The sequence below is a fragment of the Neofelis nebulosa genome, chromosome 16 (genome assembly GCF_028018385.1).
Source record: "Neofelis nebulosa isolate mNeoNeb1 chromosome 16, mNeoNeb1.pri, whole genome shotgun sequence".
NCBI classification, from domain to species: Eukaryota; Metazoa; Chordata; class Mammalia; order Carnivora; family Felidae; genus Neofelis; species Neofelis nebulosa.
Window position 1 is genome coordinate 18319991 of NC_080797.1, and position 15093 is coordinate 18335083.

Sequence of the window (15093 nt, forward strand, 5' to 3'; positions counted from 1 at the left end):
TTATACCCCAGGTTACTTAGACTCCCGTCAAAGGTGTAAACTGATTTGTTTCCCCTATCGAATTTCCATTGCTTTGTTTTCAACTTTGGAGGTTTCTGTATAAGACAAACAAGCAATATACTCTGTCAATTTAAATTCTTGGTACCGTAGCATTTTACTTTATTTGAAGGTTTCATAATTAAAGTTCTTGAATAGGCAATACATTGATAATACTTCAGAATTCAAAAAGTATAAAATTCTTTCCAGTAAAAAAAACTTTCCTACCCCACTCCCCTGTCTTCCTCCTAGATTTTTCTCTTTCCTCCCCAGCTGCTCTGACCTGCAGATAGTTGGCTTCTTATATCCGTTTAGAGACTATATGTATCTCATGTTCTCTCGTTTTCACATAGTGGTAGTATATCACATTGCTCCGTCCCTTCCCTATCAGTCTATGCAGATCTCTCGGTCTTTGATAGTTTCGTGGTGCCCTGTTTCCTGGATATACCATAATTTATTGAATCAGTCCCCTGTTGTCGAACACGTAGAGTTTTCCCAGGCTTTGGTTATGAAAAACAAAGCACCAGTAATAATAAACATCTTTTGCGCTCTTATTATGTGTCAAGAGATATTCGAAGCCCTTTAGGAGATCTCCAGATGTGGTCTTCACACGACCTTGTGAAAGTGCTCGTGTTATCCCTTAGTCTGCCAGTGAGGAAACGGAGACCCGGCCCGGAGCTGGTGGAGCCGGGGCTTGGAGTGAAGCAGCGGGGGGATCCAGGATCCATATTTCAGCTTTTTATTTTGAACAAACTGCAGTCTTAGAGAAAAGTTGAAGGAATAATACAGAATTCCTCTCTCCTCTTGACTCAGAGCCCCAGATTTAACATTTATGTACATACTCTTTTTTTCTGAAGCATATGAGAGGGATTTACAGACACCGTGCCCCTGTATTCCTAAATGCGTCAGTACCTATTTCATAAAAACAGATATTCTCTTAGGTAACCACTGCGCAGTTATCAGACTCAGGAAACTGACATTGTTACAGTACTATTACCTAGTCTGCAGACCTTACTCATGCTTTACCAGTTGTCCCACCAGGATCCTTTAGAGCGAAGGGAAATCATTTCTTTCTGGCCCAGAACCCAGTATAAGATCATACATCGGACTCAGTTGACATTTCTCTTTAGTCTTCTTTAATCTGCAGTGGCTCCTCTGTTCTTGGTCTCTTATGGCCTTGACGCTTTTGAAGAGTACAGGCCATTTCTATAGAATATCCCTTCGCGGGGCCTTGTGTATTTCTTCACATTAGGTTGAATCGGCTACTATGTTGTCACATGGTGATGTTTCCAGCTCCCCTTCTGCCCTGTTCGTTCCTTCACTTATATCGGGATGGATTCATGGAATCTTTCTTTGTTCAGCACGTTTTCTAATCCATCGCTACTGTTTATTGTAATGCTCAAATTGTCTTAGACTTGGCCAAAAAGGACGGCTTCGAGCCACCTCCCGCGTTCTTTTGACGCATCCGTATCATTTTTTGATACTTCCGTACCGTCTGGTACAACTAGACGTTCCATGTTTATCGTGTACTTCCTCAGCCCTGGAATCAGCCGTCCTAACAAGGAGATGCTAGTTTTGTATGTGTAACTGTACCTTCTAAATTAAATATGCTTTATATTCATATGTCCGTTATGCTTCCGGTACGTCTTAAGGGCTTTACTTAATGGTAATGAGGATGAAGAGTCATTTATTAAAAGTGAAGTCTTAGAGGGGCACCCGGGCGGCTCAGTCGGTGAAGCGGCCGACTTCGGCTCAGGTCACGATCTCACGGTTCGTGGGTTCGAGCCCCCGGTCGGGCTCTGCGCGGACGGCTGGGAGCCTGGAGCCTGCTTCGGATTCTGTGTCTCCCTCTCGCGCTCCACCCCTCCCCCGCCCACACTCTGTTTCTCTCTCTCTCTCTTTCTCTCTCAAAAATAAACTTTAAAAAACAAGTGAAGTCGTATACATTTTTCTGTTTTATAAGATAGAGTTGAATCCGTCCTGATGGCAAGGGCATCTCATGAACTTGAAAGGATTATAGGCCAGTGGTTCTGCGAAAGACGGCTCCGTGTTTGCCACACTAATGAAAATTAAAGAGTTTGGATCACAAAAAGGAGAGAAAGTCACCTTTTCTGGCTTGGTTTTCCTGGGTTAATTTTACAAGTGAAGATGTGGTTTTCACCACTAAAGTGAAAACAGACATGAGCCTCAATTAAATGTAAGTTTTGACTTGTTTGCGTGTGGACGGAGTCATGAGCTTGAAAATAACCTCAGTTCTAGTTCTAGTGGAGACCTTTATTTCTTATATCTCTTTTTACTGTCAGTCTGTTGATAAAGTTTGACCTTCCATTGAACTAAAAATAGAACGAGATCAAACTGCATAAGGAATGAGTAATTCCTCTTGGTTCTTTCTTGCTCTATATTTCAAGAGAGGAAGTTTTGGTTAATTGACTCTGGGGAAAGAGTAAAAGAGTATGTAAAATTTAAGGATGGTTATAAATGTGGCTTTTGCAAAATGCTAATTTTAAAAGAAAAGATAATTTCCTACTTTCTTCATATTGAGGTCATTTGATAAATTGACATTTTCACTGCAGTGAGTTGATACAGTTTTAACAGTGATTTCTGGCCACAAGTGATGGTGCACAATTCATTTTATTCTTTAAAAAAATTTTTAATACTTTAAAAAAAATGTTTATTTACCTTGAGAGAGAGAGAGACAGAGAGAGCATGAGCCAGGGAGGGACAGACAGAGAAAGAGAATCCCAAGTAGGCTCCATGCTGTCAGCGCAGAGCCCGACGCGGGGTCCGATCCCACGAACCGTGAGATCCTGACCTGGGCCTAAATCAAGAGTTGGACTTAACTGAACTACCCAGGTACCCCACAGTTCATCTCATCCTTAAACAGATTGGGTTTTGTTGGAGAAAATGAGGCAAGAGAACAGAATCTTAAATGGTAGTTTTAGCATCTTTTACCCTTAAACTTCAGTACATACAGAAAGTGTCTGAAAATTTTTACTGAAAATTTCGAATTTTCAGTGTTTTATTTTTGGGGCAAGCTGTTAGGAAATTTGGGTTTCTGAGGTGCTGTGCATTTCCCTTGACTCTATACTAAAGTCTCTGTTTTTTCGTAGCGACCATATTGTATGTTCAGTTTTACCCGGATCTCAAACCCAGTTAAGAGCAGGGAATGAGCATACCAGGAGGGATGCTTGCTTTTCAAAAGAAAAAAAAGCCTTTTAAGCCTCCATCCTATAGCCATGCCTGGTTTTCATTCCAAACGGATAGAAGTTTTTTGGGAGAAGCAGAATTACAGAAAAGCAAACAGGAGTACTGTGACATGTTTTCTGCATCAAACTTGAGCTGAGTTTTTATTGGCCTTGGGTGAGGGACACTGGCTTGCAATTCTTTTTTCACAGAGGAAAATGGTCAAGAACAGGGACCACATCTCTCTAAGAAGCGGGTAGGCCAACACAACCACCTACTCACATGGTCTAATTTAAAGACAGAGCTTAGGGAAGCCTTTCCTAATGCCGGTGGCTTATTTTCTCCCTCTTTTAGGTGCTATGTATATGCAGAGCCTTTTTAACTGCCCGGATTCAAAAAAATTGCCCTTGTTTCTGGGATGGGAAATCAGGAAGTGTTGGTTAAAATTGGCCAGTAAAATAGTGCTGGATTTCAGCTTGGCCAATTGCTGGTAGGTAGAGAGGCACGCCTGTTCTTTGAGGGTCGCCGTACCTGTAGAGAGGACTCCATTAAAATGGACTGTTTGCTGATAATTACTAACCTATAGGACTACCTCGAGTTTTATTCTTGTGTCCCTCTCCCCCTCCTGGTTTAATATTTCAGCATAACGAAAAGCTTTAAAAAGTAGACTACTTAGCCTGTTCTTCTGAAATTTGTTTTTTCTTTGTTTGCTCACTTTCGTTTGAGGGTGAATTCTTGTTTCCCTTTTCTACCCCGTAGTTAGGTGTGTATACTGAATGGGCCTTCCCACGTGTAAATTGTCCAGTGAGATAAGAAGCCTCTCCTTTAAGGACCGGTCAAATCAGGAAGAGATGATGGAGTCATGGTTATTGTCCTCAAGTTCCTAATTTTCAGGAAACTGATGATGTCAATAGGCCAGTTATCTGATAATAATCTGATAATAAGGTTACATTGTCCAAATAAAGTCACTTTGGAAGACAGTGAAGCAAAGCTGGCTCTCTTATCTGGCACCTTTACCAGCTTCGTTTTCTACAGAGTGGGATTGAGTTTACATTTCTGTATCAGTCTCAGCTAGAGTCAGATATTTCTGGCTTGCATGGCATCACAGCGTGGCTTCTCCTGCCGATAAGATCTTCCTCGCGCTTTCGCTCTGTCCTTAGACCTGTGCTGTCTGAAGACTTCTTAGTGGCTGTTAGTGACGTGTAGCCCTTAAGCTCTTGAAACATGGCCAGTGCTATTTATGGACACTGCACACCAAATATCAAAGACTTAGTATAAAAAAAAAAGCAAAACATCCCTTATTTATTTATTTATTTATTTATTTATTTATTTATTGCATATCTGTTACATACTGAAATGATAATATCTTGGATATACTGGGTAAAATAAAATCTATTAATTTTACTTTTCTTTTCTTTTCTTTTTTTTTTTTTTAAAGATTTTATTTTAGGGGCACCTGGGTGGCTCAACGGGTTGAACGTCTGACTCTTGATTTCAGCTCAGGTCACGATCTCACGGCTCAGTAGTTTGAGCCCCACCTTGGGCTCTGTGCTGTCAGTGCAGAACCTGCTTCAGATCCTGTCTCCCTCCATCTCTGCCCCTCCCCTGCTTGTGCTCTCTCTCAAAAATAAATGAACATTTTGGGGTGTCTGGGTGGCTCAGTCGGTTAAGCAGCTGACCTTGGCTCAGGTCATGATCTGATGGTTCGTGGGTTCAAGCCCTACATCGGGCTCTCTGCTGTCAGCACGGAGCCTGCCTCAGATCCTCTGTCCCCTCTTCTCTCTGCCCCTCCCCTACTTGTGCTCACTCTCTGTCTCTCTCAATAATAAATAAACTTTAAAAGAATAAATTTTAGGGGCGCCTGGGTGGCTCAGTTGGTTAAGTGGCCAACTTCGGCTCAGGTCATGATCTCGTGGTCCGTGAGTTCAAGCCCCGCGTCGGGCTCTGTGCTGACAGCTCAGAGCCTGGAGCCTGTTTCAGATTCTGTGTCTCCCTCTCTCTGACCCTCCCCCGTTCATGCTCTGTCTCTCTCTGTCTCAAAAATAAATAAACGTTAAAAAAAAAAAAAATTTTTTTTTAAATAAATTTTAAAAAATAAACATTTAAAAAAACGTAGTCGACAGTAATCTTAAAAAAAGATTTTATTATTTTTTAAAGATTTTATTTAAAGTTTATTTATTTTGAGAGCAAGAGAAAGCACAAGTCAGGGAGAGGCAAAGAGAGAGAATCCCAAGCAGGCTCTGCATTGTCAGCACAAAGTTGGACACTTGGATATAGGGCTTGGATCCATGAACTGTGAGATCATGACCTCCGAGGTCAGACACTTCACCTGGCTGAGCCACCCAGGCGCCCCTGAAGATTTAAAGTAATCTCTATAGGGTGCCTGGGTGGCTCAGTCGGTTAGGCGTCCACCTTCGGCTCAGGTCATGATTTCACAGTCTGTGGGTTCAAGTCCCGTGTCAGGCTCTGTGCTGACAGCTCAGAGCCTGGAACCTGCTTCGGATTCAGTGTCTCCCTCTCTCTCTGCCCCTCCCCACCCCCTTTCTCTCTCTCTCTCTCTCTCACACACACACACACACACACACACACACACACACACACACATTAAAAAAAAAAAAAAAGATTTTAAGTAATCTCTATACCCAAGAAGGGGCTCGAACCCACAACCTTGAGTCTTGTGCTCCACCAACTGAGCCAGCCAGGCACCCCTCTTTTTACATAAAATTTTACATAAAATTACATATGGCTCACCTGTTTCTACTGGACAGCACTGCTCTAGACAGTCTGTTTCAGAGACCCTAGGTTCATTTCGGAGAATTTCCTCTTTTTTTTTTTTTTTTAAATAATGGGTTTTTTTCCACCACTTCCAGGGAATGAGGTTGCGATTATACTTACTTAGTGACACATGACTAACTTGTGATTTGTTTTGTTTTGCTAGTGATGATGGCCAAAGAGAAGCCACCGATAACTGTAGTCGGAGATGTTGGCGGGCGCATCGCAATCATAGTGGTATGGTCGTGGTCGTGTGTCGTCCTTCGTGTGCAGGGAGGACACTGCTGCCTCTTAGAGGTTGTCCACTCTGGGAGCATGTTTCTAGTGAGGATGACAGAGTTTTTAAATGGATTCGTCTGTCCTTTCTCATCCACACTCCCTTAGGACAAGTAGAAATGTTTATGTAGTTGAACAGGGATTATTACAACCTACAGATGTAAAAAGAACACAGGAACTCCCGTAAGAGAATTCAACCCCATAAATAACCTTTGTCTTCGGGGGCCTGGGACTCAACTTTCAGCTTTAGGGCCACGAGATGAACTAAAGATGAGCTCTTCCATTTTTACGAATGAGAACAAGTGCCTTGTTCTTTGTACGTTAGCACGACCGATTTGCTCCCAGCTCTAAATGCCGTTGCTGGGCCTGATTACAATGGCTCGCTTTATTTCTGTGTTCTGGCATTTCACTTTTTCTTGAAGAAGAAAAAAAAAAAAAAGGAAACAAGTAAATGGGACACAGAAATGCGCCTTGGCAGTCCCGACGTCTAGCTGTACGTGTCACATGTGACTCTGAGTACTGACAGCCACACGAAGCACCGTCCACACGCTTCTGTTGCCACTGCGGGATGCTCGGTCTGGGGCCCAGGCGGACAGCTCTGATCTCCAGTTGGAGATCCTCTGAAACCGAGCGCAGAGAAGAGCAGAGAGGCGTGTGTCCAGAGAGACAGAGGGTGGCTCCTTACTGCTAAGTCTGCTCTCTTCTCAGGATGACATAATCGATGATGTGGAAAGTTTTGTCGCTGCGGCGGAGATCCTGAAAGAGAGAGGCGCGTACAAGATCTATGTCATGGCCACTCACGGCATCCTGTCTGCAGAGGCCCCCCGCCTGATCGAGGAGTCCTCCGTTGACGAGGTGCGTCTGCTCTTAAGGGGCTTCTTAGCACACCGAGCCTGCGTCCAAACTGGCCTCTCTCTCTTCTGTGAATAGTAAGGTGGCTCCATCAATACTGCCGAGCTGCTCCCTGGAGGGCCTGTGAGGTAGTGGCCTTGCCGGCCGGCCGTTTGCTGGGCCAGACGTGTAGTTGGGAACATGTGTCTGTTGGCATAAGGCTTTGCTTTGTGGACTTCACGTAGTTCGTATTGCGGTGTAATTTGGTACGCTGGTGGCATTTCTCTGAAGCCTCGAGTTCTTCCCTGGCCACAGGAAGGTTCAGCAAGGCGCCGGGCCCTGTCATTCCCGCGTAAGCGGACCGTGACATTCACAATCTTCTGTTCCGGACTCTGTCACCTTTTTCTTGTGTAGTGTCGGTTGAGTTCGCTTTGCAAAAACTATATACTCAGTGGAATGAGGTCTTGTAGTCTGGAGCTCGGGGAGGCGGCTGGCTCAGCTTTTCCGCGTGACCACGTTGGGGCACGCACATCAGTAACAGCGTTTATCTCCCCCGTTGCCGCAATGACTAGGTGGTGGTGACGAATACCGTCCCTCACGAGGTGCAGAAGCTGCAGTGTCCCAAGATAAAGACCGTGGATATCAGCCTGATCCTTTCTGAAGCGATTCGGAGAATCCACAACGGAGAATCCATGGCCTACCTTTTCCGCAACATCGCTGTGGACGACTAGCTACCACGGTCGCCCGGACCGCGGGGCCCCTGCGGACAACGGGGGGAAAGCGGGGCCGTCGACGTCCATGCCCGCGTTTCCTTCCAGGGGAGGACCGCAAGCAGCCTGGAGCCATGTAGTCTGTCTTGCCAAGTTCGGGAGGTAGGAGGCATTGAGCTGGTCAAGGGGAGGACAGAGCTCCTGGATAAATGGCCTTAACGTCCGCTGCCCTCATCCCGTTCCTTAAACACAAGCTACGCTTTCCTGAAAAGAAGCTCCGAATCTTACACAGATGGGAAAGGAGTTGAAGGCAGGTAAGGTCTCAACTCCGTAACTGGCGGTCGGCACCGCGGGGAGCTGCGCGTGTCGGTGCGGAGCTTGGTTAGGGGAGCCGAGCGCCCGGCACCGTTTTCCATCCTAGCTGGCCTCTCCCCGTCCGACCTCACAGAAGCCTTTCGTAGAAAACCCTCTTTTTCTGTGAGAGGCTGCTGGGCCTCCGGCCGCTGAACAACGAAGCGTGTGTGGCACGACCCCTAGCAAGGAGGTCCGATTAGAGAGTAGCATCCCGTCTCTGGATACCTGCGTTGCTCTTCAACTGCAAATAAAAGTATTTGTGCTCTTGCCGGTCTGTTCGCTGCCTTGCAGAGCCGCCCACTCTCCTGCCTTCCCGGTGACTGACTTCTGTCCAGGCTGTGCAGGAGACAGCGGGTACAAAATAAAAGGTGTTCCAGGTCCACGGCTGGTCTCAAGCCCTAGACGTGAGTCTCCGCCTGTAGGTTCCATCCCCTTCCTAAGCAACGGAATCCAGTCCTTGTCGGAATAGTAGATTTAAAAATCTAAGTTAAAAAAATAAAAAAAAAAATAGAACTCGCCATGCTTTTTCATGGGTGATAGGTGACACATGTATTGCATTACCTAGGGCTGCACTGGACCTTTCTACCCAGCATTTAAACTTACCTGGCCACAGGGCGCCTGGGTGGCTCAGGCAGTTAAGCGTCCGACTCGATTTTGGCTCAGGTCACGATCTCCTGGTTTGTGAGATCGAGCTCTGCGTTGGGCTCTGCGCTGACAACACAGAGTCTGCTTGGGATTCTCTCTCTCTCTCTCTCTCTCTCTCTCTCTGTCCTTCCCCTGTGCGTGCATTCTCTCTCTCAAAATAAACATTTAAAAAAATAATAAAATTACAATTCTAGTTATAGCACACATGTCAGGTAGACCTTTTAAACCTTCGGTCTAATCCAGGGCAGGACTGAATGTAGCAGGAAGGGGCAGTGTCTTTTGGGCAGCGAGCTGGAATTGCTTGTTGGTTCTGTTCCTATGAGACAGTAAGGTAATTTGCTTCGTTGTACAATTGTATTTCCCTGCAGGGACGTTTCCCTGACATTTTTATCCCTCTTCCTAATGACTTGAAAGATTCCCTAACCACAGTCAAGACTTTGAGCACATTAGCTTTTTCCAGCACACATGTCGCCTTCTGTTGAGAGTCCCACGTAGGGGCATTTTGAGCAAGAACTTAATTATCAGATAGTGAAATGGTAGAGGAGGAACCGTAGACTATTACTCAGGAAACCAGGCCTTATTCATGATGTCGGGCAGATGACTAGTCCTTTCTGGGCCTCTGTCATCAGTTGGAAAAAGGGAGGTTTGGATCCAACAGCTAAGGGAGGTCCTTTTCAATTCCAAAATTCCATTTATATGTCCAGTGAATGTTCATTTTCCTGTGTTTATATGTACTTATTTAGCAGAAGCATTCAGTAGAATATATTTCCTCAGATTAGAATTAGAATATATTCATATACGCCCTTTCCGTTGCCATTTAGTGGGTCCTGATACATGCCTGGCATGATGCCAGGTCTCAGGGATCTGAAATGAAACCATGAGGACCCGGGGAGCTGACGCTCTGGCCAGAGCTAATGTAGTAGTAGCAGGAGCAAGGGGTAACATCCTTCTGGAAATCACCCAACTTAGAATTGAGAAGCCCACGTTCTACTCCCTCCAGGACAGCGGATGCTCTATCGCAAGGCTTTAACTTTGTGATCTGGCCTCAAGTGTACACAAAGAATTTGTTCTTTTTTATTATTTTTTTTTAATGTTTATTTTTGAGAGATAGAGCATGAGTGGGGGAGGGGCAGAGAGGGGGAGACACAGAATCTGAAGCAGGCTCCAGGCTCTGAGCTGTGTGTCAGCACAGAGCCCAATGCGGGGCTCCAACTCACGAACCAGGAGGTCATGACCTGAGCCAAAGTTGGACGCTTAACCAACTGAGCCACTCAGGCGTCCCCAAAATTCTTAATGTTTACTTTTGAGAGAGACAGAGGATAAGTGGGGAGGGGCAGAGAGAGAGGGAAACAGAATTCGAAGCAGGCTCCAGGCTGTGAGCTGTCAGCACAGAGCCTGACGTGGGGCTCGAACCCATGAGCTGTGAGACCACATCCTGAGCAGAAATCAGTTGCTTAACCAACTGAGCCACCCAGGCGCCCCAAGAATCTGTTCTTTTGACAGTATCAGCAACCGTGTGAAGGCCTACGGGGTGTCAGGTGCTAGGACTATGACAATGAAGAAGAATGTTTGGGTGTTAACCTTCCTGCAGATTATAGGCTGATGTTTCACCTCTCTCCCAGGGAACACTTGGGCTGGGGGGTGGGGGGCATGCATGAAGGGTTTCAATTAAATTTTACCAGCTCAGACTAAAAATCTGGATTTGAAAAGTAGTTCAAATAGTACAGATACACAGGTTTTCCCTTCCTGAATATACTAAACATTGAATTTTTCTGTTTTCTGGAAGACTCTGGTATGGGGAAATCGAGCCCCAATTGCCAAGAGCACCAAATTCCTCTAGTCCTGTCTAATCCTGCCTCGTAATGAGCTGAAATGCTGGCGTTTGACCAGATGAGTCGTTTTTGAGACGAACTAGGCCAGGGTGGCACAGTAAAGGCCTGCCATGTGGTGGCTGGTCAGAGCTGCCTGGGTAGTGAGTGGTCTCTCCCAAGTTCCCCTCCTTTCTGCTGAAGCACAGTGAGATGGGAACTGTCTCCAAGAGGCCAAGGTCTCAGGACTGCACCCCTTAGACATGTGTCACTGCCCTGAATAATGGAACAAGCTAAGGACACACATGGTGTCCCTTAAATCTTTGTTCCCAGTGGCTGAGTGAACGAATGGGGCGGTTAAGGGACGGCTCGAATCTAGGTGAGCCTTAGGAGGCCTCCCCCTCCCCCAAATGCTGTGCTCCCGATTGCGATGCCTTGGCACAGCCCCGAAGCCCCTTTAGGAGCATTCACTGATAACAGTTAGTGGTGTGCTGGGGATATGGCCAAGGCTTCCCCGGACCCCACTAGAATGGGCTCCCCTTGCGAGTTTGCGGGTGGCTTCGTGTACGGGGAGGCCCCGCAAGGCGCTCGGCGGCGGGGCCTGTTCATTGACAGAACCCTCCGCGCGCGCCGCGGCGTGCGTGCACAACCGGACGGCGAACGGGGCGGTCCCTCCCGTTCCAAACGTCCACCGGCCGCGACCCTGCGCGCGAGGGGAGGGCGGCCCAGGGCTCGAGCTCGGGGAGCTGGGAGACGGGAGAGCGGAGACCGGACTGCGCAGGGTAGGTGGCGGCCGGACCCCGCCGGGGCGGCGGGCGCCCGTCCCTGGGAGCAAAGAAGGGGAAGCCTGGCGGCCGGGCCCTTCCTCTCCGTCTTCCGAGCGCTGCAGACGGTGACTCGTGCTCCGGAGAGCGCCAGGGGCGCGGCGGGCGCGGACCCCCGCCGAGAAGGCGCACGATGCCGCCCGCGACGGCGACCGCCACGGTCTCCCTCCGGGAGCTGGCCGACCTGGCCATCGGCACCCCGGAGGTGGGCGCCGTCAACTTCACGGCCCTGCACACGCTCATCGTGGCCATGCTCCGGAGCCTCAACCTGCAGGAGGTGCGCATCAACTTCCAGTCGCCGTCGCCCGAGTCGAGTCGCTCCTCCGAGCTCCCGCGGACCGTGCTCAGCGCCCCGCAGCTGGCCGTGCCCAAAGAGAAGCCGCGCGGCAGCTCGGCCAGGCCGCCGGCGCTGGAGAGCCAGGTGAAGGACCTCAGCAAGCAGCTCGAGACCGTCACAAGCCAGGTGCAGGGCATCATGAGCCACGTGCAGCACCTTACTTACCCCGTGGGCCGGCTGCCCGTGGACTCCCAGGACGGGCTGGAGGAGGAGACGGCCGTGCTGCTGCCGGACAGGGCTCGAGGAGGGTCGATGAAAATCGGGAAGGACGGCGAGTGGGCCAGCGTCACCAAGGTGAGCGCGGGTGGCCAACAGGCCTCTCCCCAAGCGGAGGGGTCCCCAGCAGGGAGGCGCGGGGGCGGCGGGGGCGCCAGGCCACCGAGCGGCCCTTCTCGACCTTGCAGGCCACGGTGCTGCTGCACGATGTCGCAGAAGATGTGAAAGCCTTGAAAGAAGCCAAGGAAAAGGCGCAGGAGCATTCCGAGGTGAGGTCCCCTGGTGAGGGAGGCGGGGACCCCCACCTCGCGGATGAGTGGCCCCCTCCCACGCGGCTCTTCCTCGCCGCTCCACCTCCAGCTCTCAGACACCTAGGGATCCTGAGCGGGCCCAGTGTGGGGCATGGAGGGGGGAGGGAGCTGACAACTTCTCAGAATATTCTTTGAGCCAATTTCCTTTAACAAGCATAAAGTAAGATGGTGGGTGTTGAAAGCCCAATCTCCGTCCTAGAGGAGGGCCTGAGATGGAGAGAGCGCCGTGGTCACACAGCCGCCGCGGGCATCGGCTCCTGCACTTGGGTCTCGGTTTCCTTGGAGAAGGAAGTGGAACTTTCAGACGCACTGTAGGGACCGGAAGCACGAGGCAGTGCTCTTATTTCAGGCCCTCAGGAGGCCACCCTGGGGCTCGGAGCTGGAGGGAGGAGGAGGGGCAATTAGGAAGAAGCACCCCCCTCCCCCTCTCCCGCCGAGGCGGGGGGTGGGGGGGGGGGGCGGCGCAGAACAGCTCAAAGAAGGCGGTGGGAGCCAGTGACCACCTTCTACCTCGGGTCCCAGGCCTTGAGCGCCCAGCGGGACTCATTTTCACTCTGGGAAGCTTTTCTTTTTGAAATGTAGTGTTGGGGGGGGGGGGGGGGGGGCGGGGGTAGGGTGTTGTGTTTTTTGTTTTTTTGTTTTTAGACTAAAGGCTTGTTTTACCTTGAGATTCCTACATTCTGGAGGTTTGCAGAAGTCCTATGGAGCAACTTAAGTTTTAGCAATTTGTCTTGGCTCTTTTGGGGTGCTTTTCTCTTTCAACCACACAGATGTTCAGACACCCTGGAAGTGCCTGATAATTTTTGTCCTTGAGAGGCTTAATCAGCCTCAGTCAGCAGGGCTGGGATATTTCCTTGGTGGGTAGGATGAAATGAATCCCGGGACCCAAGGCTCCATTCCTGCCCTAGCATTTGCTCTTGACCTGCTGTCCCCCAGTCCCTCCTCCAGTGCCCTCCCCCCACTTCCCTTCCTCTAGTTGGCTGGAAAGGAAAAGAAGAGCCTTGACTTAACCAGCCCTACCTCTACCCTCCTCCCCTCCTAGATCAGAACACCTCCTTTCTTCTCCTTGTGCGTGGGGTGGGGTGGGGGTGGGGGTGGGGGGGGCACAAGAGGAGCTGTTTTGATCCTCAGTCTCTGAACTCTTCTTCCAGAAAGCCTTCCAACGGATGGATGAACTAGAGAAGAAAATCAGAGAACGGGAAAAATTCCTGGTAATATGGGCAAGTTCTGTGACAAAGGGCCCTCAAGGAGGCAGCAGGGGAAGATGTCTAGACTCCCACCCCAGAGGTCTGTGTCCCTCTGGGGTTCGATGATGCCCTCTGCCCTCTGGGCACTGCCCCTGGATTGAGGGGAAATCCTTCCCATCCCTGTCCGGGTGTCCCACAAGGAGCCCTCGTGGGACAGGAAACTGGCTGCCCAAGACTCACTGGTCACATGAAGGACAGTGACTTGTCCTCAGGGCTAGGGCTATGGTTCTGTTAGCTCAGTTCTGTTCCTGAAGCTTTCAGGGACTAAACTAGGGGTGTGTGTGTGTGTGTGTCTGTCTGTCTTCTTGTTGTCGATTACTGTCAGGATCTAGTGGCCCGGAAGCTGAGTTTGATGCCTGTTGGAGAAGAAGTCACCATGGTCACCTGGGAGGAGCTAGAGCAAGCAATTACTGATGGCTGGAGGTCCTCACAAGCGGTGAACAAATTGGGGGGGGGGGGGGGGGGGGCTGGGCCGTGGTCTCGGGTGGGGCTCCCCTGAACCTCTCTCCCTTTTTACTACTGCACAATATTCCATTACGTGGATGTTCATAATTTCATGTTTTCTATTATGGGTGTTTTATGTGGTTTTTTTCCTATCTTGTAACAAACCACGTTCCAATGTGACCTTCACACACGCAAACATACCCTCAGGGCAGATTCCCGGAAATGGAATGTGGGTTTGTGATTTGGCTGATTTTTGCCAAACAGTCCTCCGTGGAAATGCTTCCAGTTTAACCCCCGACCAACAATGTGGGAGAGAACTTGTTTCTTGAGTCCCCACCAGCCCTGTCTTCCAGTACCCTTTTTGTCCCCAGTTGGATGGAAAATGGTACCTGAGTATAGTTTTGATTTGCTTTTGTAGCTTTTCAAAGTTCCTTTACAGTCTGTTCTGAGATGCCTGAGTCCCTTCACTCTTAGTGGACAAAGATGACCCACCTTGGAAATAAAACGTCTTTAGGGGGCCCTGTGCTGATGACTTTGACACATGGGTGCATGCAATCGTCTGCCCATCCTAAGGCGGTGCACAGGGTAACCAAATCGTTTTTAGATCCCCACCCTGTCTCCGCCTAAATAAAATGGGTATTCTCAAATGGCCCTCAAGGACGAGGATCAGTTGCCCTTTTGGTCTGGACATTCCCCTTCTCCTGGCTTTGTGCCTCTGGATTACTCAGAAAGGACCACCCTCTCCCCCCACCCCACTACTCACACAAACCAGGGAGACAATGGACCTTTTGGCGCCACCAAGTGGCCATCTGGGGCACGTTCACTATTACGTGGGTGCTTTTTGAATGGGGGTGCATCTTCAGAGGAGTTGGAAGAGGACCCTGCAAACGAAAGGAATGGCCTGGAAAAAGGTTGCCTCTGCTTTTGCTGTGTGTGTGTGTGTGTGTGTGTGTGTGTGTGTGTGTGTGTGTGTGTGTTTTAAGCCAAAGGTTTTGTGCACGTACCAGTATCTGCTTTGAACTACGCATTTTCTCAAGGTGCCATAGGAGACACCTGCCAGACCTATAACTAAGCAGAACATAAGCTCCTTTAGACATTT

The 15093-nt window shown here is 49.1% G+C and overlaps 2 protein-coding genes across 8 annotated transcripts in view; both read left to right on the plus strand.

Annotated features, from left to right (window-relative positions):
• PRPSAP1 (phosphoribosyl pyrophosphate synthetase associated protein 1) overlaps positions 1 to 8429 on the plus strand; it is a 28360-nt gene extending 19931 nt beyond the window's left edge. For all 3 annotated transcript variants that reach the window (XM_058704832.1, XM_058704834.1, XM_058704833.1), the window contains 3 exons: positions 6158 to 6228; positions 6976 to 7122; positions 7671 to 8429. In XM_058704832.1, coding sequence (XP_058560815.1) covers positions 6158 to 6228; positions 6976 to 7122; positions 7671 to 7829 — 377 coding nt within the window. In that variant the 3' untranslated portion in view covers positions 7830 to 8429. The remainder of the gene's footprint in view (positions 1 to 6157; positions 6229 to 6975; positions 7123 to 7670) is intronic.
• A 2977-nt stretch (positions 8430 to 11406) lies between these two features.
• Positions 11407 to 15093, plus strand: part of QRICH2 (glutamine rich 2) — a 33051-nt gene continuing 29364 nt past the window's right edge. For 3 of the 5 annotated variants that reach the window (XM_058704826.1, XM_058704827.1, XM_058704831.1), the window contains exons 1-4: positions 11539 to 12070; positions 12181 to 12261; positions 13455 to 13514; positions 13876 to 13986. In XM_058704826.1, coding sequence (XP_058560809.1) covers positions 11573 to 12070; positions 12181 to 12261; positions 13455 to 13514; positions 13876 to 13986 — 750 coding nt within the window. In that variant the 5' untranslated portion in view covers positions 11539 to 11572. Of the gene's footprint in view, positions 12071 to 12180; positions 12262 to 12916; positions 13161 to 13454; positions 13515 to 13875; positions 13987 to 15093 lie in introns of those variants that run through there. The other 2 variants (XM_058704829.1, XM_058704830.1) reach the window with 2 other exon arrangements.